The sequence below is a fragment of the Trachurus trachurus genome (assembly GCF_905171665.1).
Source record: "Trachurus trachurus genome assembly, chromosome: 17".
Lineage (NCBI taxonomy): Eukaryota > Metazoa > Chordata > Actinopteri > Carangiformes > Carangidae > Trachurus > Trachurus trachurus.
The window spans coordinates 12,284,631-12,306,687 of NC_139900.1; the positions used below are offsets into that span (position 1 = coordinate 12,284,631).

At 49.3% G+C, this 22,057-nt stretch overlaps 1 protein-coding gene across 1 annotated transcript; it reads right to left on the minus strand.

Moving 5' to 3' along the window:
* Positions 1 to 1,174: 1,174 nt before the first annotated feature.
* LOC311000539 (uncharacterized protein) lies at positions 1,175 to 21,758 on the minus strand (the record flags this gene model as incomplete). Its single annotated transcript, XM_083991278.1, has 22 exons — positions 21,691 to 21,758; positions 19,430 to 19,501; positions 18,541 to 19,343; positions 16,073 to 16,324; positions 15,909 to 15,964; positions 14,732 to 15,806; positions 12,474 to 12,643; positions 12,111 to 12,318; positions 11,836 to 12,005; positions 11,527 to 11,742; positions 10,008 to 10,200; positions 9,734 to 9,903; positions 8,707 to 8,955; positions 8,021 to 8,213; positions 4,061 to 4,191; positions 3,743 to 3,962; positions 3,408 to 3,577; positions 3,084 to 3,314; positions 2,477 to 2,592; positions 2,112 to 2,321; positions 1,467 to 1,592; positions 1,175 to 1,362 (listed from the first exon to the last, which is right to left on the minus strand). Exons 2-22 carry the CDS (start codon positions 19,446 to 19,448, stop codon positions 1,175 to 1,177), a joined length of 5,166 nt encoding a protein of 1,721 aa, XP_083847404.1. The 5' UTR covers positions 19,449 to 19,501; positions 21,691 to 21,758.
* Positions 21,759 to 22,057: the final 299 nt, after the last annotated feature.

Below are 22,057 nucleotides of genomic sequence, written 5' to 3' on the forward strand. Positions count from 1 at the left end.
GATAATCTAAGAGATTACCATTGGTATCCATTAAATCGACCACAGACCATATATTCCTCTCATACCATTCCTGATAATGATTTATTTCGGTATAAAACATATCTATTATTCCAAAGTATAGTAGTATGGGGGTGAAAAATTATGCACATATAACATTTTCCAATATAATAGAATTTGGATATGCGGGATAATTATCTACCTGACGCGTAGTTTTTTACCTTGACCAATCGGCTTCAGACTGACTGTGATGTTAGACAAATGACTTGTAACTTGTTACACGGAGAGCGGAGGCTCCATCCACATCGTGGCTGAAAACCAAACCTGCTGATAAGAGCATCGGACCCGCTGTCACAGCTCTCGTCTCTCTCGGTGGCACCGCGACACAAACGCTCCCCGTGATCTCTTGGTAATGTCGTACTTTGATCATATTATCTATGTGACCTGTCATCTAGAACATGTACGTTTATATCTACTATATCAATGAGATCTGTCATCCAACATATGTTTACACTATATCTATCTGTAATAGCAATGAGATCTGTCAGATATGGTTTATAGATGTTTTCACGGGCAGCCAGATAGTATAATACAGGTGTTACCAAGGATACGATACGAATTAAGGCTCCATGAGCCAGTATCAATACATCCATGGCCAGCTGACTCTGTTTGGCCTGAATGGAATGGAGCCTTAATTCGTATCCTTGGTAACACCTGTATTTGTTTATACTATCTGGCTGCCCGTGAAAAGGTCTATAAGAGGCTATTATCTACAATCTCACACTTCCTGTGCAATTTGTGTCTGTAAATGCTCTATAAACATGAATTATGACAATTGGATTGATTAAGTGATGAATGATACAGAATCATAGAAGGCATGTATTCTCACAAGAGATTTATTAAAAAAAATAAATTAAAATTGAAAAAAAAATGAGGATGGAGGAGGCCATTCTGGACGGCCTGAATCATCCACTTCACCATCGGTCCTGCTCCATCCGGCGGCCCTGCTCCATCCGGCGTCCCTGCTCCATCTGGCGGTCCTGCTCCATCCGGCGGCCCTGCTCCACCTGGCGGTTCCTGCTCCATCTTTCTTTCTTGTGTCATTGTCGTGTGAGCTACTGGACTAATTTGAATTTCCCTCCTAGGGATGAATAAAGTATTCTCTATTCTCTACTCTCTACTCTACGTGTCTGGGCTCCCCACAGCAGGGAGCCCCAGGTTGTGACTGCTGGCCACAGCCCTGGGCCAGCAGCTCCCTGTCCTTCTCCGCCCACAGCTTCCGTCGATGGACGGTGCAGCGTGTAGGAGTACAGGCAGATGTGGACGGTGTCCCCAGAGAGGAGGAGAGGCTCTGAGGTGCCTCAACTGTAGGACACAGAGATGACTGTGTTGGAGCAGAAATAGTCACTGAGACAGAAACGTGTCTTTTTTCACTCCCAGGTCTTGGGCAACAGCGTCCGCAGTCGAACTTGGTGAACACTTTCCGTGGCGGTCGGAGCAGAACGCCTTGTTCCACTTCTCTTCCTTCTTCTTCCTCTGCCAGGCGGTGGTGGGAGCAGGAGTCGCCGCGGCAGAGGAGGCGTCTGTGGAGGAGGCTGCACCAGGTAGAGAGGAGGAGGAGGAGGAGGAGGAGGAGGAGGAGGAGTAGTAGTAGTAGTAGTAGTAGTAGTAGTAGGAGTAGGAGTAGGAGTAGGAGGAGGAGGACGCTGCACCAGGTAGAGCCGAGGAGGAGGAGGAGGAGGAGGAGGAGGAGGAGGAGGAGGAGTAGTAGTAGTAGGAGTAGGAGGAGTAGGAGGAGTAGGAGTAGGAGTAGGAGTAGGAGGAGGAGGAGGAGGACGCTGCACCAGGTAGAGCCGAGGAGGAGGAGGAGGAGGAGGAGTAGTAGGAGTAGGAGTAGGAGTAGGAGTAGGAGTAGGAGGAGGAGGAGGAGGAGGAGGAGGAGGAGGAGGAGGAGGAGGACGCTGCACCAGGTAGAGCCGAGGAGGAGGAGGAGGAGGAGGAGGAGGAGGAGGAGGACGCTGCACTAGGTAGAGCCGAGTAGGAGTAGGAGTAGGAGTACGAGTAGGAGTAGGAGTAGGAGTAGGAGTACGAGTAGGAAGAGGAGGAGGCTGCACTAGGTAGAGCCGAGTAGGAGTAGGAGTACGAGTAGGAGTAGGAGTAGGAGTACGAGTAGGAGTACGAGTAGGAGTAGGAAGAGGAGGAGGCTGCACTAGGTAGAGCCGAGTAGGAGTAGGAGTAGGAGTAGGAGTAGGAGTAGGAGTACGAGTAGGAGTAGGAGTACGAGTACGAGTACGAGTACGAGTAGGAGTAGGAAGAGGAGGAGGCTGCACTAGGTAGAGCCGAGTAGGAGTAGGAGTACGAGTACGAGTACGAGTACGAGTAGGAGTAGGAGTAGGAGTAGGAGTAGGAGTAGGAGTAGGAAGAGGAGGAGGCTGCACTAGGTAGAGCCGAGTAGGAGTAGGAGTACGAGTACGAGTACGAGTACGAGTACGAGTACGAGTAGAAGTAGGAGTAGGAGTAGGAAGAGGAGTAGGAGTAGGAGTAGGAGTAGGAAGAGGAGGAGGCTGCACCGTGCTGGTCATCGCTGCCTTGTGCCTGATGGAAACAAATGAAAATCACTTGTCAACATACTCCTCTTATGTTTGACACTAGTGATGTTACGCTAACACCGATTCGAGCATAATGAAGCTGAAGTGTTGGCGGGCGGTGTTTCGATCGCTGCTTCAGCACACCAAAAATCATGTGACCGCTCCAAACGAGGCCTTGTTCTGTCAGACCGTGTTGAGCGGCTTCGTGGTGATTTTGAGCGGGCTGGGCTTGTCAATATCTCAATGCTTTGAAAGGGAGTTTGTATCGCCCCAGACCAGTACAAATGATACGTTTCATAAATAAAAATCTTTAAATGTTACACAAAGCCTTGTCTCACACTGAGCACTGCCCTGGTTGCATAAACATTTCCTCCTATTAACCCATTCGGGGCAACTGTGTCAAAGTGATTCAGTGCTTCAGAAAGCTTCGATTTCACCACCACTATTTGACACCAACACTCTCACAGTCGCTGAGAGACAAACACACACGGCTCTCACCACTGCTGGAGCGTCCGCTGGTTGACCTCAAACAGCTGGATGGGGACGGCTGCCAGTAACTCCTTACAGTTGAACAGGTTGTGTCTGATGACACAGTAGTCCCTCCTGATGACCCACCAGCGCCTGAGGCTGACTCCTGCGATGGTGCGGACGTTGTTGTGAATGCGGCACAGCTCCAGAAAGATGGCCCCCACCAGCCGGGAGGCGCCTGGAGACTGGGCCGCACTGTAACTGTAGAGAGAGAAGACGGAGAGGAGAGAGTGAGGCTCTGCGTCCCACGCTGCAATCACACCGACAGCAAAGCATTTCGTTAACTACACTCACCGGGGGAAGGAGGCCGCCGCCTTTTCCCAATTGGACAGCTTCTGCCACAGCGCAGTGATCACCCTCACCTGTTGCTGCGTCACGTAAATATGGTGACGCAGCTCCACGAGGGCGCAGGCCAGACGGACGGTGGGCTGGTCCCCTCCGTCGCTGTCTGGTCCTCTTACATCCTGTGACAGAGTCAAACGTGTTTCATTTCATTTTTCATTTATTAGTTTATTTGAGATGGGACTCCACATATTCATAAACATACAAAAACAATTATTTGATGTAAAAATGCCAGATTTAGCTAGAAAGCTATAGTTTCCATCCGTGATTTGTTAGCACGCACTCACAATGAGCCACCGCTGCACGACAACAGACTGAAATGTACTCTCGCTTTTATCCTCTTCCTTCTTTATCGGCGTTGGATCTTGATCGGGGAACTGGGAGGACGAGACCAGAGCACCAGAGGTCAGAGGTGGCGGTGCCTCGTCTACGGCGGCGGTTGGTCCCGGCTGGGGAGGAGGGAGGGCCGGTGCTGGAGGGGCGTCGCTGCTGCTGCTGCTGCTGCTGCTGCTGCTGCTGCTCACTGGTAAACACAGACTCACAGTCAGTTGTCTCTCTGTTAAAGCAGAGATGTGACGTGTACATTCAAATGTGTGTGTGCTCACTCACGCTGAGAGTCGACCTCCATGGCTTCATCCTCCTCTTTCTTCTTTTTTATCGGCGTTGGATCCACGAGGGCGCAGGCCAGACGGACGGTGAGCTGGTCCCCTCCGTCGCTGTCTGGTCCTCTTACATCCTGTGACAGAGTCAAACGTGTTAGCACGCGCTCACACTGAGCCACCGCTGCTGCTGCTGCTCACAGACACGATTATCAGGGATGCAAACGGGTCAGGACCAAAAAAGAGAGGAATTTCCCGGGGTTAGGCTAACCCCCTAACCCTCACCATTAACAAATAAGTACATTACAATATCACGGAAAGGCAATTTCCAGTAGTTCAACCCCAACCAAGTATTGAGTGCATATAGATAGACATAGTTTTCCAGAAGGTCAACATTTCTATATTAAAAATGCTTAAAAAAAAAAAAAAACCTTTGCAATATTTCCATTTTGGATATACTGATTTTTAGGTCTTCACTGAATGTTAGTCATTATTACTATTAAAATAAACTGAATAAATAAAGACATGTGATGTTTCATTCAGTGTGTAATGGACATATAGGCCTATAATGTGTTAGTTTCACTTTAATTGAACACATTCTACATCGCGGAGGTGACGTCTTTCCACTTAGGGCTTCCTTCACCTCTGAAACGGGGCAGAGCTCCGTGGAAACACCTGCCTGACACAGCAACGTAGGGAACCGTTCATGTCCGCGGCGCACAGCTCCACATGCACGGGGGGAAAAACGGCGTCGCCGTCGCACCGATGTACGCAGATACGCGCCGCTTTAATGAGCGCGCATGTCGCGCATCTACATTGGAGGTCGGCTGTTATCAGTATAATCAGAGACAACCATGAATGAGTTCGCCTCAGTTTCACGTGATTGTCACTGTCAGCCTGTTAGAAAAACATTTTACTGACCCCAGCTGAGACGCTGAGACCCCCCCCCCCCCTCCCAAAAACAAAAACTCTTCGGATCTGAACGATTCACACAAGTCACCTAATTGGTCATGAAAAAAGCGAGTTTCGCTTTTCGGCGCGCTGTTTGCATCCATGGATTATACACGACAACAGACTGAAATGTACTCACGCCTTCATCCTCCTCTTCCTCCTTCTTTATCGTTGTTGGATCTGGCTTGAGGGAAGACTGGGAGGCCAAGACCTGAGCACCAGAGGTCAGAGGTGGCGGTGCCTCGTCTACGGCGGTTGGTCCCGGCTGGGGAGGAGGGAAGGCCGGTGCTGGAGGGGCGTCGCTGCTGCTGCTCACTGGTAAACACAGACTCATAGTTAGTTGTCTCTCTGTTAAAGCAGAGATGTGACGTGTACATTCAAATCAGGGCTGTACGCTTAGCTTTTTCACTAGGAGCACAGGTGCTCCTAAATGAAAAAATTTAGGAGCACAGAAAAAATTTAGGAGCACTATCAAATTTCATAAATAACACAATTTTATTATTAACACTACACGTGCACTCATTATACACACACAGTGCCATCATAAGGCCAACTGCTCTGTCATTTAAACACAGAACATCTTTGTCACACAGTGTAGGGATGAAAATTATCGATTAATTAATTAATTGTTAGTTGATAGACTTTATTGATTGATTAACGATTAATTGAGGAATTTAAGCTGAAGAGTCCTTATACATGGCTCTATTTGTTAGTTAGCACAATGAAAAATGTTTAAGTAACACGTTATTTAACCTTTAAATAATGTTGAAGGTCAAATGTGACCCATTTTTACATTTGAGAACAGTAAAAACACCCTAAACATTTTTCCTCTGCCTTTAAGTTGACTTCTAATGTGACCAAGCATGGGTCATACATGGAAGTAGGTATTTCACCTTTTTTTTTTTTTTTTACTTGTTCTATGACCAACACCATATTTGATACCGGTGAATTGGTCTTTCCTGCCACTACACTTGATATTAACTCTATTTAACTACTTAAATCGCAATAGCATAAACTGATTTGTTGAACTCAGCCTGATGTAAACATTAATAAAACTCACACAGGCAGCTCCAATTTGTCCCTGTGTGATGTCCAGGGACAGGTCAGGACAGTCTGAAGACAGAGAGCTCTGAGGTTGAAGTTTATAATAATTAAATTAAACGTGAGACTGTGATCACATGTCAGCTGTTCAGCTGCAGCAGAGGAAACGCCTCCAGGAGCGCTTTTTTTTTTATTTTTTAATGAAGCTCCGGTAGCGACCCGGCTGAAATACGGCGGGATACTGTAAACCAGTGGTCCCCAACCACCGGGCCGCGGACCGGTACCGGTCCGTGGATCATTTGGTACCGGGCCGCAGAAAGATGAAATGAAAATGAAAAAAAAAAAAAAAAAAATCGTTTGTTTCATCTATTTCACACTTCCGGTCGTTTTATTTTGAAAATGTTGCCACTTCCGTTTGTGCATCTTCCCAGTGCTGCGCAATTGACAGGCAAATGACAGGCAATTGACAGGCAGGCACAAACGTAAAAGAGTGAAAAACACACGTCGCCGGGCCGGGAAAAACTCAATAATGAGACGACAGAAGACCCGACGCCTTCCAACAAGAAGAAAGCTGTTCTAAAAGAAAAAGCACGAGTCCTGTTTAAATTACGGGTTCATTGCAACAGGTGATTCACATGCTCCAACGCAATGTGTGTGCGGGACCCGGCCGGCTCTCTGCCGCTTCATCACTTCACAGAAAACTTCTCTCCCTGCGTTCTGGATTTAAGCAGAATATCCTGAGATCGCCACAAAAGCACGGAAAACCTGCTTCCATTACAAACATATTATGTTTGTGAAACGGAGTTTTCTGCAGTTTCAGCAGCAAAACGAAATGACAGAGTAGACAGGACCCGAGATGACAGACGGAGCATCACCCCCAGATGACTGACATTATTATTGTGATACTATATTATGGTGAGTTGTAACAAAGAACGTAAACGTAAGAGAAAACTAGGCTATGTGAACGTGTAGTCCTGTTTATACAGTAGGCCTACATGTAATGTAAACAGGAGAACGTACGCTACCCCCGCCCCCGCCCCCGAAGAGAACGACCGCCCCCCCCCCCCGGGCCGCGGTAAAATTTTCCACCGGTGACCGGTCCGCGGAGATAAAAAGGTTGGGGACCGCTGCTGTAAACCAGCGCGGATCCGGTGTAATCATCAAAGCTTGGTCGTCGTGCTGAGGCACCAGTCCGGTTTGAGCTGCGTTCATGAAGTTAGAGGCTACATTAACACTCTTCTGGTCGGCGGTGTTTTAGCGATGGTACAGGCTGAAGCCAGTACAGGTACCGTGTTATTGTCTCTTTTCACCTCCTCTCTCCCTGTGTGATCAGTGCGCTGCGCATACGTTTACACAGAGATCCTGCTACATTAAACGACAGTCAATTAAACACAGTTAATTAAATAGACAAACTTTACCGCTTTAACGCTTGAGTAGCCTATCCTACTGATAAAAAAAAGTGCAGCTTGTGTGACTGAGATGTGATCGCGCGTCATCACAAGAGCTGTGTTGTTATTTGCCGAAGGATGGATTTGTTTAGAGATGCGTGAACATTTTACTCTAGCTTGATCCACTTTGTATGGATTTATTTTAGAAAATGCGAATGAAAGGGTTGAAATCCGTACTCGCACGTGTGCTCCCTTTTTATTTTTTCTACTCGCACAATCTATTTTTAGGCGCATATGCGAGTGAAATGCTCGCACTGTACAGCCCTGCAAATGTGTGTGCTCACTCACGCTGAGAGTCGACCTCCATGGCTTCATCCTCCTCTTTCTTCTTTTTTATCGGCGTTGGATCCACGAGGGCGCAGGCCAGATGGACGGTGAGCTGGTCCCCTCCGTCGCCGTCTGGTCCGTCTGGTCCTCTTACATCCTGGGACAGAGTCAAACGCGTTAACACGCGCTCGCACTGAGCCACCGCCGCTGCTGCTGCTCAGACACGATTATACACGACAACAGACTGAAGTGAACTCACGCTTTTATCCTCCTCCTTCTTTATCGTTGTTGGATCTGGATCGGGGACCAACTGGGAGGACGAAGTCAGAGGTGGCGGTGCATCGTCTACGGCGGCGGCTGGTCCAGGCTGGGGAGGAGGGTGGTAGCCCGTCTCCGTGGCCTTGACCTGCGGCAGAGCTGCAGGCACCGTGCTGGTCATCGTTGCTTTGTGCCTGATGGAAACAAATGAAAATCACTTGTCAACATACTCCTCTTATGTTTGACACTAGTGATGTTACGCTCGACACCGATTCGAGCATAATGAAGCTGAAGTGTTGGCGGGCGGCGTTTCGATCGCTGCTTCAGCACGAAAAAAATCACGTGACTGCTCCAAACGAGGCCTTGTTCTGTCAGACCGTGTTGAGCGGCTTCCGGGGTGATTTTGAGCGGGCTGGGCTTGTCAATATCTCAATGCTTTGAAAGGGAGTTTGTATTGCCCCAGACCAGTACAAATGATATGTTTCATAAATAAAAATCTTTAAATGTTACACAAAGCCTTGTCTCACACTGAGACTGCACTAGTTGCATAAACATTTCCTTCTATTAACCCATAAACCCATTCGGGGCAACTGTGTCAAAGTGATTCAGTGCTTCAGAAAGCTTCGGTTTCACCACCACTATTTGACACCAACACGAGTCGCTGAGACACAAACACACGGCTCTCACCACTGCTGGAGCGTCCAGTGGTTGACCTCAAACAGCTGGATGGGGACGGCTGCAAGTAACTCCTTACAGTTGAACACGTTGTGTCTGATGAGACGGTAGTCCTTCCTGATGGCCCACCAGCGGCTGAAGCGGAGTCCTGCAATTCTGCAGTCCTTGTTGTGAAAGCGACACAGCTCCAGAAAGATGGCCTCCACCAGCCGGGAGGCGCCTGGAGACTGGGCCGCACTCATGCCTTTAAACAGGAACAAACTGCAGAGATTGAGAAGACGGAGAGGAGAGAGTGACGCCGGGTTAACACCGGACACCGAAGCGCCGCGGCCGCGGAAATTGCGCGCGAGCCGTGTCCCTCCAGTTCACACCAGATTTCTCCACGGCGGTCACAAGCGCCTCTGCTCCTCAGTTGTTGTTTACAGGGCTGTTTTCTTTACATCATGGATAAGTAAATAACCTCATATAATTATAATGCCGTGTGCTGTGGGTCAAACAACTCCCTCTACTTCCAAGATTAATTTCACGTCGTCCTTCACTTGACAACAACTTGTCTCTGCCTCTCTCTCCCGCTCTTCCTCTCGCTCTCCCCCCCCGCCCCCGCCAGCCCACTCTGTGTCTCCCTTTCCTTTCGTGTGTGTGTGTTTTCATCTCTCTCGCTCTCTGTTGAGTCTGACAAATATAAATACGATCGCATTTGTCAATCGCTGTATTTTATTTTGAAAAGTGTTTTATTTTGAAAATTGATTCTCTCGTTGTTTCATGTGTGACTTCCTGCCAAGATTGACGCGATCGCTCGCGGCTCGCACACAAAATAGAACAGACGCCGAAACGATCGCGGCGCGGCGATCGCAGCGCTTTGCGGCGCATCGCATCTGGTCTGAACTACACAACCTGTTAACTTGGGTGCCGAAGGGAAGTGGTCTCCGTTCCGCGGCTATTCGCGGCGCTTTGGCGTCCGGTGTGAACCCGGCCTGTGGCTCTGCGTCCCACGCTGCAATCACACCGACAGCAAAGAATTTCAGTTAACTACACTCACCGGGGGGAGGAGGCCGCCGCCTTGTCCCGGTCGGACAGCTTCTTCCACAGCGCAGTGATCACCCTCACCTGTTGCTGCGTCACGAAGGTCTGGTGACGCAGCTCCACGAGGGCGCAGGCCAGACGGACGGTGGGCTGGTCCCCTCCGTCGCCGTCTGGTCCTCTTACATCCTGGGACAGAGTCAAACGTGTTAGCACGCGCTCACACTGAGCCACCGCCGCTGCCGCTGCTCACAGACACGATTATACACGACAACAGACTGAAGTGAACTCACGTTTTTATCCTCCTCCTTCTTTATCGTTGTTGGATCTGGATCGGGGACCAACTGGGAGGACGAAGTCAGAGGTGGCAGTGCATCGTCTACGGCGGCGGCTGGTTCAGGCTGGGGAGGAGGGTGGTAGCCCGTCTCCGCGGCCTTGACCTGCGGCAGAGCTGCAGGCACCGTGCTGGTCATCGTTGCTTTGTGCCTGATGGAAACAAATGAAAATCACTTGCCGACATACTCCTCTTAAGCCAGGGACACACCGGCCCGACCGTCGGGCCTCGTCGGACGGCGCCGGGACCTTGTCTGTTTGGTGTGTTCCTCTCCGTCGGGGAGTGTCGGGTCTTGTTGGGTCTCGTCGGGGCCGATTGAACATGCTCAATCGGGACTCGTCGGCCGTCGGGAGAGTAGACTCGTCGGGTACTCTGATTGGCTGTGTGCTAGCTATGGTGATTCTGATTGGCGGTGCCCTAAGCGAATCAGCCCAGTGTGTGGGAGGGACGGAAGTGACCACAGTAAACAAAAAGGTGTCCTAGCCTGTCCTACAGTAAAAATGGTATACAAAATAAAAAGAGGAGTAAAGCAATATATTAAGCGGCAATATATATATATTTAAACATCAAAGATGTTCAATCAAACCCACATAGTTTGAAACAACGTTCAAAACACACACAGCTCACAACTAAGCATATAAAGCCCGCTAGCTTAATGCTAACGTGTAATGTAAAACACCTTAGACGGGCTAACAGAAATTAGCATCGGCTATCGCCAATTCACGGCAACCGAGCCACAGCAGTAAGCTGCTAAAAACTGTTTTAATTTTGGCTTTAGCGCCGTTAACACGTGGCTGGTTAAATTGTTTTTGGGAGATTAATGTTGGTCTCATTGATGAAATTAACTGTGGCAGTGGCATTAGTTTGTTTGAATGAAAAGTGAGCAGGACTGCCTCTGGGCTACGGACTGAAATCACCACATTTACGTAAATAAATAAATGTTTTACAATGAACCGATCAGTCTAATACATTTTATTTTGTTAAGTCAACATGGTTACTGTACATGGCAAAGATTACTACTACCACTTTATGACTTAGAATTGGTCTGTATTTCTATGGGGGAGTCCTCGCCACTCAATCGCTCTGGTCGGCAGTCGGGGCAGTGTGTTTCACTTTTTCCTTTCTCCCGACGAGAGGCGATGTCGTGGCGGTGTGTTCCTGGCTTTATGTTTGACACTAGTGTTAAGCGGCTTCGTGGTGATTTTGAGCGGGCTGGGCTTGTCAATATCTCAATGCTTTGAAAGGGAGTTTGTATCGCCCCAGACCAGTACGTTTCACAAATAAAATTTTTTAAATGTTACACAAAGCCTTGTCTCACACTGAGCACTGCCCTGGGTGCATAAACATTTCCTCCTATTAACCCATTCGGGGCAACTGTGTCAAAGTGATTCAGTGCTTCAGAAAGCTTCGGTTTCACCACCACTATTTGACACCAACACTCTCACAGTCGCTGAGACACAAACACACACGGCTCTCACCACTGCTGGAGCGTCCGCTGGTTGACCTCAAACAGCTGGATGGGGACGGCTGCCAGTAACTCCTTACAGTTGAACAGGTTGTCTCTGATGACACAGTAGTCCCTCATGATGGCCGGGCAGTCCTTGTTGTGAATGCGGCACAGCTCCAGAAAGATGACCTCCACCAGCCGGGAGGCGCCTGGACACTGGGCCGCACTCGCGCCTATCAGGAACAAACTGTAGAGAGAGAAGACGGAGAGGAGAGAGTGAGGCTCTGCGTCCCACACTGCAATCACACCGACAGCAAAGCATTTCGTTAACTACACTCACCGGGGGAAGGAGGCCGCCGCCTTGTCCCGGTTGGACAGCTTCTTCCACAGCGCAGTGATCTCCCTCACCTGTTGCTGCGTCACGAAGGTCTGGTGACGCAGCTCCACGAGGGCACAGGCCAGAGGGACGGTGGGATCGTCCCATCCGTTGCCGTCTGGTCCTCTTACATCCTGTGACAGAGTCAAACGTGTTTGTTAGCACGCACTCACACTGAGCCGCCGCCGCCGCTGCTCGCAGACACGATTATACACGACAACAGACTGAAATGTACTCACGCCTTCATCTTCCTCCTCCTCTATCGGTGTTGGATCTGGATCTGGGACCAACTGGGAGGACGAGGCCAGAGCGTCAGAGGTCAGAGGTGGCGGTGCCTCGTCTACGGCGGCGGCTGGTTCAGGCTGGGGAAGAGGGTGGTGGCCCGTCTCCGCGGCCTTGACCTGCGGCAGAGCTGCAGGCACCGTGCTGGTCATCGTTGCTTTGTGCCTGATGGAAACAAATGAAAATCATTTTGACCGTCGACATACTCCTCTTACGTTTGACGCCAACACTCACAGTCGCTGAGACACAAACACACGGCTCTCACCACCGCAGGAGTGTCTGCTGGTTGACCTCAAACTCAAACAGTTAACTACACTCACCGGAGGCAGAAGGCCGCTGCCTTGTCCCGGTCGGACAGCTTCTTCCACTGCGCAGCGATCTCCTTCACCTGTTGCTGCGTCACAAAGGTCTGGTGACGCAGCTCCACGAGGGCGCAGGCCAGACGGACAGTGGCCTGGTCCCCTCCGTCGCCGTCTGGTCCTCTTACATCCTGGGACAGAGTCAAACGTGTTTGTTAGCACGCACTCACACTGAGCCACCGCCGCCGTTGCTGCTCACAGACACGATTATACACGACAACAGACTGAAATGTACTCACGCTTTTATCCTCTTCCTCCTCCTTTATTGCCGTTGGATCTTGATCGGGGAACTGGGAGGACGAGACCTGAACACCAGAGGTCAGAGGTGGCGGTGCCTCGTCTACGGCGGCGGCGGTTGGTCCCGGCTGGGGAGGAGGGAGGGCCGGTGCTGGAGGGGCGTCGCTGCTGCTGCTGCTCACTGGTAAACACAGACTCACAGTCAGTTGTCTCTCTGTTAAAGCAGAGATGTGACATGTACATTCAAATGTGTGTGCTCACTCACGCTGAGAGTCGACCTCCATGGCTTCATCCTCCTCTTTCTTCTTTTTTATCGGCGTTGGATCCACGAGGGCGCAGGCCAGACGGACAGTGGGCTGGTCCCCTCCGTGGCCGCCTGGTCCTCTTACATCCTGGGACAGAGTCAAACGTGTTTGTTAACACGCGCTCACACTGAGCCACCGCTCCTGCTGCTGCTCACAGACACGATTATACACGACAACAGACTGAAGTGAACTCACGCTTTTATCCTCGTCCTTCGGTGTTGGATCTGGATCGGGGACCAACTGGGAGGACGAAGTCAGAGGTGGCGGTGCATCGTCTACGGCGGCGGCTGGTCCAGGCTGGGGAGGAGGGTGGTAGCCCGTCTCCGCGGCCTTGACCTGCGGCAGAGCTGCAGGCACCGTGCTGGTCATCGTTGCTTTGTGCCTGATGGAAACAAATGGAAATCATTTTGACCATCGACATACTCCTCTTATGTTTGATACCAACTGTTATGAACTCCCCTGGGAGATGTGAAGCAGGTGAAGTGTAAGGGCCAGGTGAGGTCAAGGTAGACTGATCCACAAATGCACAACACAAACATATCACGAGATGGGAGGTAGCTCACTTAACCCAATGAGTGGGCGGAGTTTGGTTGACCCATATCACCTGGGCTGGAGGCGGAAGTGAGAGACGACTTCCGGGGTTACGAGACGAAGAGCAGCAGGTCTCCACGAGGAGAGACCACGCTGGCGACAGACACAGCCACACACCGCACCGGAGTCACACACCAAATTAACTAAGAACCAAGTGCCGAGTCGAGCGAGCTGGCCGGCTGTGGAGCTGCTGTGGCCGTGTAGTGACGGGGACGCCCTGAGCTACGGCCTCGCCGAGTCCGGTCCCGCCGGGTCGTACCGGGCCTAGAAGCGGTAACTACGGAGCGGGTAAGTGAAGCAACTCCCATGCTCAGGTAGATACACACACATACGGACAGGTACACAAACTCACGTCTATGCATACACTTGAGAGAGAGATAACCACAGGAGCAAGCGGGAGGTTTCAGGATAGGCATAGTTTAATAAACGAGCTAACGTAATATCATGTTTCATGCAGCCGGTGCATATTCTCATTTGTCCAGGTCATAGTATTTCAAAGGAGGTTAAATCGAAAGCAACTGGACTTAGTTATTTGTACCTCGATAGTGAAGTTGACCTGTCTTATTCGTTCGTTAAGGAGTTGGTTTTGAGCCTTTTCCATGATTTTCTCCACTCTATGCCCTCTCATAGTGGAATTCAAGCGTAGGCTAGTTGGTGTAAGCCTTTGTTGTCTGCATCTCAGACTGAACCGTAGGTGGTTCCTGTAATCTGCAATTTTCCGAGCCAACCTTTCATGTTCCCGCACCATTCTAAGGGTAGCCACCCCAAATTGTTCTGCAATAAGCCGGTGCATATTCTCATAAGTCCAGTTGCTTTCGATTTAACCTCCTTTGAAATTTCATGCACCAATGCAGTCCCGTTTGTCCGCGTGTGTTACACCAACACTCTCACAGTTGAGACACAAACACAAACACACGGCTCTCACCACTGCAGGAGCGTCCGGTGGTTGACCCCTCCATCGCCGTCTGGTCCTCTCACATCCTGTGACAGAGTCAAACGTGTTTGTTAGCACGCACTCACACTGAGCCACGGTTGCTGCTGCTCGCAGACACAATTATACACGACAACAGACTGAAATGTAGTCACGCCTTCATCCTCCTCCTCCTCTTCCTTCACCTCCTGTTGCTGGCTGTCCTCCTCCTCTTCCTCCTGCTTCACCTCCACCTGCTCCTCCTGTTGCTGGCTGTCCTCCTCCTTCACCTCCACCTGCTCTTCCTGTTGCTGGCTGTCCTCCTCTTCCTCCTGCTTCACCTCCACCTGCTCCTCCTGTTGCTGCCTGTCCTCCTGCATCCTCTGTGACAGCCACAGGCCAAAAGCAGTTCCCTCATAGAGAGCACAGTAATAATGTCTTTTGTCTTTAGCGTTGTACTGGCTGTGGCCATATTCTTTAGAGGATGGTTGGCCACAGCGCTGGCATGTTCTGAGTTTTGATTTCTTTCTTTTTGGGGGGTTTTCTTCTCCCTCCTCCCCCTCCTCCTCCTCCTTCTCCTTCTTCCTTTTCCTCCACGCTGTTGTGCGTGGCACAGGAGCGGGGCCGTCGGCGGTCTGCTGCTCCATCAGCCACTCCTGGGGCGACCTCATGTCCGGCCCGTCTTCCACGCTGCAGAAGTACTGGCCCTTGTAAAACGCGTGGCCTGAGTCTATGTGTCTGGGCTCCCCACAGATATCGCAGGGAGCCCCAGGTTGTGACTGCTGGCCACGGCCCTGGGCCAGCAGCTCCCTGTCCTTCTCCGCCGGCAGCTTCTGTTGATAGACGGTGCAGTGTGTAGGAGTACAGGCCGATGTGGACCGTGTCCCCAGAGAGGAGGAAAGGCTCTGAGGTGCCTCAACTGTAGGACACTGAAATGACTGTGTTGGAGCAGAAATAGTCACTGAGACAGAAATGTGTCTTCTTCCTCTGCCAGGCGGTGATGGGGGCAGGAGTGGTGGCGGCAGAGGAGGCATCTGTGGAGGAGGCTGCACGCGGTAGAGCTGAGGAGGAGGAGGAGGCTGCACCAGGTAGAGTCGAGGAGGAGGAAGCTGCTGGGGGTCGGAGAGGAGCTTGTGCATCTCCGGCGCCACGGCCAAACCTGAGGCGTCGTCAGGCAGGAGGTAGCCCGTCTCCGCGGCCTTGACCTGCGGCAGAGCTGCAGGCACCGTGCTGGTCATCGTTGCTTTGTGCCTGATGGAAACAAATGAAAATCATTTTGACCGTCGACATACTCCTCTTATGTTTGACACCAACACTCTCACAGTCGCTGAGACACAAACACACGGCTCTCACCACTGCAGGAGCGTCCGGTGGTTGTCCCCTCCGTGGCCGTCTGGTCCTCTTACATCCTGTGACAGAGTCAAACGTGTTTGTTAGCACGCACTCACACTGAGCCGCCGCTGCTGCTGCTGCTCACAGACACGATTATACACGACAACAGACTGAAATGTACTCACGCCTTCATCCTCCTCTTCCTCTTCCTTCACCTCCTGTTGCTGGCTGTCCTCCTCCTCTTCCTCCTGCTTCATCTCCACCTCCTCCTCCTCCTGCTTCACCTCCACCTCCACCTCCTCCTCCTTCTGCTTCACCTCCACCTCCTCCTCCTCCTGCTTCACCTCCACCTTCACCTCCTGTTGCTGGCTGTCCTCCTCCTTCTCCTTCTCCTCCTCCTCCTCCTCCTGCTTCACCTCAACCAGGAACAAGGTCATCTACAGAGCAATGAAAGAATGGAACTCACTACCAAGTTATATTAAACAATGGGCTGTATGCACAGCTCCACTACTTCCTGAAATAAGCCAGCTCCTTAAAGCAGAACTATGCAGGATTTCGGCTGTAATTATTGTGGCTCAGAGTCACTGTGATGGTAGAGTGACCTATTATGAGGTGAATGGGGTCTAGGCCAATGCGCTCACCCCCCCCACTGGCTGAAAACCGCACTTGCAAGATCAGTCCTCCGTCTCGGTGTAAATCTCATCAATGGATAGAACTATCGCGAGAAACTGCCTTACGGCAGTACGAGATAAGAACGCAGATGACGTCATGCATGTCATGAATCGTGATTGGTTTGAGTTCGGAAAGTCGGAGGAAACCATGGAAACATGTTTGTACTGATGAAGTTCGGCTTGTGGCTAACACGGAGCTAATGCTAACAGACACACACACACCATGGATCTTTTATAAGATAATGTAATACATCATGACACATACAAGCCTTCGCGTTTTGGAACCTTTATTCATGTGTGTGTGTATGTCTGTGTCTTTGTGTCTTTGTCTGTGTGTGGCCGTATTAGCGTTAGCTCCGTGTTAGCATTAGCTCCGTGCTTAGCAAACACCGCTCTCTACCTTCAGCAGTAAACACAAGCACGTGTAGGGAGGGGGTGGAGGAGGTGGGGCGGCGAGTTTTTTTTTTACGACAGTGACATGTGCCTCCCAGAACTGTGGGGGAGCCCCGGAGAGGGAAAAAAAGAGAAACCAACGAAGGAGCGAGCTATTTCCGGCCAAGTTGCATAGTTCTGCTTTAATTTCCTGTTTTACATGATTGGACCAACTGATTAATCCAGGTGTGCCTGACCATTGTTGTGAGGTCAGACACACCTGGATTAATCAGTTGGTCCAATAATGTGTGTGTGTTTGTAAACATTTAAACGAGCGCCAGGTGGATTGTTTATGAAGTTAAAGAGCTCTGGCCTGAGAATCAGATGTTACCACGGCAACTTGAGGTGGTTGCCAATGACGATAGGGGCCCCCCAGGCTGAGGCAGACAGAAACGTGGAGGAAAAGAGCGATTTTCTGCCTCTGCACTTGTCTCGCAAAAGGCTTACTGTGACAAAACGGTAACTCCTATCAGAAAAAAACACAGATCAACGGTGCTGTAAGGACTTTGGTACGATTTGGTGTTTCTACAGTAAATATTTTGGAGACGCTGGCAATTTTAAAACATCGGTCCGTTCTGCTTCTCTCAGAAAATCTTTGTATTGGAGTCAATGAGGAGCAGAGACAGACATGGCCGCACTTAGAGGCTGATAATTCAAATTCTGTAAGTCTCTCTGATATTTTGAGCACATGGTGAGAAACAGAACAAGTTTGTCTTACAAATTTGGAAAAAATCGTGTGTAGAGTGTAAATTGTGGCCGGGCCGAGTGTGGAAAGAGAAAAATTCATTCATTTTTCTGGGCTCTTTCTCACTCCAACCAATGATGTCACGCACTCTGACACGAACATTCCGTGCAATACACAACCATTATAATCTCATAATTTCTCCAAAAATGATCATGGTCATTGATCAGGGATTGATCAAAAACTATATGACCTATCAAAGCGCGGAATAATACGCCAATACACAAGACTTGTGTCTACTATTTAAAGTTCAAATGAAGTCTCTAGGTGAAAGTATGCCTGAGCAGTAGACGTTTGTTAAACTCCAATGATTATTTTTATTCGCTCTTTTTTTCGCCCGTCCCATTGACTTCAATGCAAAATTTTGTGCAGTTTTCGCAAACTGTTGAGAAAAGTAATAGCATACCGATACTAGTCCTGCAATTAGTGAACCGAAAGTCGTCCGGAAGTAGGAAAAATAATAAGTAGAAAAAAATCAGTGCCCGGTGCGATGGCCCGTGGCCCTAATTAATTATTTGTGGAGGGGTATTATTATATTATGGAAACCTGATTGGAGCTGTCTTGTTATTTTGTTGTTGTGTCGGTCATGTAGCGAATGTATGTCATGTTGTTAAGGTATACTGCATATTGTTTTGTATTTGTCCATGTTGTCTATATTATTTGTATTTATTGTTTGTGTTTTTTTTATGTCTATGTCTATATTGTTTAGTGTGAATGTGTATTCTTTTATTGTCTCCATGTATATGTTTTGGACCCCAGGAAGAATAGCGGATGCTATGCAGATGCTAATGGGGATCTCAATAAACACCTGCTCTTCCTGTTGCTGGCTGTCCTCCTCCTGCTTCACCTCCTCCTGCTCCTCCTGTTGCTGGCTGTCCTTGTCCTCCTTGTCCTCCTCCTCCTCCTCCTCCTCCTCCTCCTCCTCCTGTTGCTGGCTGTCCTCCTGCCTTATCTGTGCCAGCCACAGGTCAACAGAAGTCCCCCCATAGAGAGCACAGTAATAATGTTTTTTGTCTTTAGCGTTGTACTGGCTGTGGCCATATTCTTTACTGGCTGGTTGGCCACAGCGCTGGCATGTTCTGAGTTTTGATTTCTTTCTTTTTTGGGGGTTTCCCTCCTCCCCCTCCTCCTTCTTCCTATACCTCCACGCTGTTGTGCGTGGCACAGGAGCGGGGCCGTCGGCGGCCTGCTTCTCCATCAGCCACTCCTGGGGCGACCTCATGTCCGGCCCGTCTTCCACGCTGCAGAAGTACTGGCCCTTGTAAAACGCGTGGCCAGAGTTTCTGTGTCTGGGCTCTCCACAGACATCGCAGGGAGCCCCAGGTTGTGACTGCTGGCCACGGCCCTGGGCCAGCAGCTCCCTGTCCTTCTCCGCCCGCAGCTTCCGTCGATAGACGGTGCAGCGTGTAGGAGTACAGGCCGATGTGGACCGCTGCTCTACCCTCTTCTTCCTCTGCCAGGCGCAGGTGGGGGCAGGAGTGGTGGTGGCAGAGTCTGTGGAGGAGGAGGGGCTTGGAGGGGCGTCGCTGTCGCTGCTGTTGCTGCTGTCGCTGCTGCTGTCGCTGCTGCTGCTGCTGCTGCTGCTGCTGCTGCTGCTGCTGCCGCTGCTCACTGGTAAACACAGACTCATAGTTAGTTGTCTCTCTGTTAAAGCAGAGATGTGACGTGTACATTCAAATGTGTGTATGCTCACTCACGCTGAGAGTCGACCTCCATGGCAGCGGCGGCGAGTTCGGAGTCCGTCAGCTCTGGGTCCGCGGTTCCGACACCTGTGTGTAATAAATTAAGATGAATGTCTGTAATTTGTACAGGTGACTTACAGCTATTTTTATTTAACCTTTATTTAAGTTACATAGTGGGGCTTTAATAGTTTTCTCCTTTGTGATACCCTGTCATGTACATGTGACATCTATGTCTAGTCTAATTTATTCATACGAGAAATGCACCCGATCAACTAGAATAGAATAAAAACATACTTTATCATCTACCTTTAGAGGGATTATAGCCTACGTCACTGACGTCCTACTGCGCATGTCGCCTGCAGAAAGACAGCAGCAAGAGCCGTGATCATGTCTTTTTGTGCTGTTAGTTGCTTAATCGTTTTGATAAAAATAACAAAACAAGCAAATTTTACACAATACCGTCAACTCGCACCCCTTTCAAGGCAAACGAGAGAGAAAATAGTACATTGGAGATTAATTTCGAGCAATATAACTTGCTAGACACGTTGTTTTGAATGTTGATAAAGCTAAATATGCCCGCAGGCACAGCTGTATAACTGCAGGGAATGAGTTGTGAAATGTTTACTACGACAGTGACTGAAGACGAGGTCACATACTAATGGAAAGCAAGCTGAGATTAATTAACGTTAAACTATATTGTTTTAAATTACCGGTACTCAGTCATGCACGTAGCGTTACAGTTCGGGTCAGGATGCAGTTGTTCCAGACTTTAGACATGTCCGTCCTCTTCCCTCGTCTCTGACCAGGCAGCATCAGTCCTCACACAGCCACATAGTTTTGTAATCGCGAGTGTTTTCCTGATTGTCTGTGAAATAGCTGTAGGTAACGTTAGGGATGCACAGTGTTGTTTTTACCGATGACCGACGCCATGCTGTGAGAGTCCGTGGCTGAGTTGCCGTTGCCGCGGTACAAAGTCGATCCTCCATCCTGACGGGGTTTTTTTTCCTAGCGTTATAAAACCTACAGTTTATGTATAAAACACACACTACATCAGTAGGTGATAAACTGTTGTAGTACGCTGACAACATCGCTAGCTAACACCGCTTTGACTACACTAGATCCATAGAGATAATAACCATGACAACCGGTTCTTTCTGCAGTCAGGTTGCGCACGCATCCTGACTTGTTGATAAACATACAATCCCTCTTTAGTTTTGTTTAGACAGAAATGTGTCGTTAGCTTGCATGACAAGACGCATTTACACTAAAACATAATGTTAGGTACTAAATAACATCAACTAAAACCCATCAATAAAGTTTTTATAAAAAGTTCACAAGAGGTTTTTAAAATGCTGCTTATTTCACGGCTTTCCCTCTGCGTCACATCCTGCTTTTTGACCACATGCCCAGTCAGCACAGAGTAAATCTCGAGCCACACCGGGAGCTTTTCAGGACCGACCTACACCATGGATGTGTTATAATAGATCCATGACCTACACCAAGGCAGTAAAAGCTCCTGGAGATGGTCCTGGCTGCTGCAGTGGAAACGCGCCTATAACTTGTCATATACGGTAGCAGCCAGATGCGCCTGCGCGTTTGCGTCAATACTTACGGGAAGCAGGAAGTGAGGAAAAACGTGTTGTTGTTACGCTTCGAGTAGAGACCATTACAAGCTTGCTGAAGATACCCGAGTGACTCTTTCTCCATCATTTACACGCCTAACCAACTTAATAACTAAATAAATACATCAAATCAGAAGCAACATTAAAAAAACAAGATCAAATCCAAGTAGTTACAGCAGCACACATGCTCACTATCATTCACGTTAATGTCTGTGGATATTCTCATTCATCCACCACCTATCTCCCATTTAAAACGCTGCTCTTTCATCTCCACCCAGGAGAGTAAACCACTCAACCTCACTTGACTCTAACGACTGAGGTTCACCAGAGACTCCAACAATGGTCAAGTGAAACTCTACCAAGTACTTGTGTTAGCTAAACACCCTCACAGAGGTTAAATACCTGGGTCCTACTCCACTGTTTGTCAGACTAGTGAGGACTAGTCAGACCGATGCGTTACGACCTGGTGAAGCCGCTTGGACAAGAGGCGAAACGTAGACAAATACAAGTCCAGTTACCTTCGATTCAATTTGTTGCCCAGAAATTCAGCTGAAATATGTTTCCACTACCGACAGGGACAGAGGACTGTAGCTACAACCCGGACATACAGTAGTAACGTGGGTCAAAATATTCATAAAGAACCAAGTTACTCACGTAGTTAATTAGTTGCTCCTCTGTTCTGTAGCTCAGCTGTGTGTAGGGAAACATGGGGGAGGGGAGTCTGGTCATTTGACTTGGGAAAGAGAAGGGGGCGTGGCCTCCGAGGTCGAATCGACCAATCAGAACGAGTCTAAAGCAGAACGTGGAACAAGATGTTATTTTGGAACACACATTTACTGGAATTGGAACGACACAGAGAAGAAATCTCGATTAAATGATTAAATGACCTTATGGGAGTGTAGACATACATTATATATTACAGAAAATATAAACAGTTCACAGTGTGGACTCAGTTACGCACTATCATGTACAGTCCTTTGCCCTGGGCCAGGTTCGATCATACTGGCTTGTGATGAAGAAT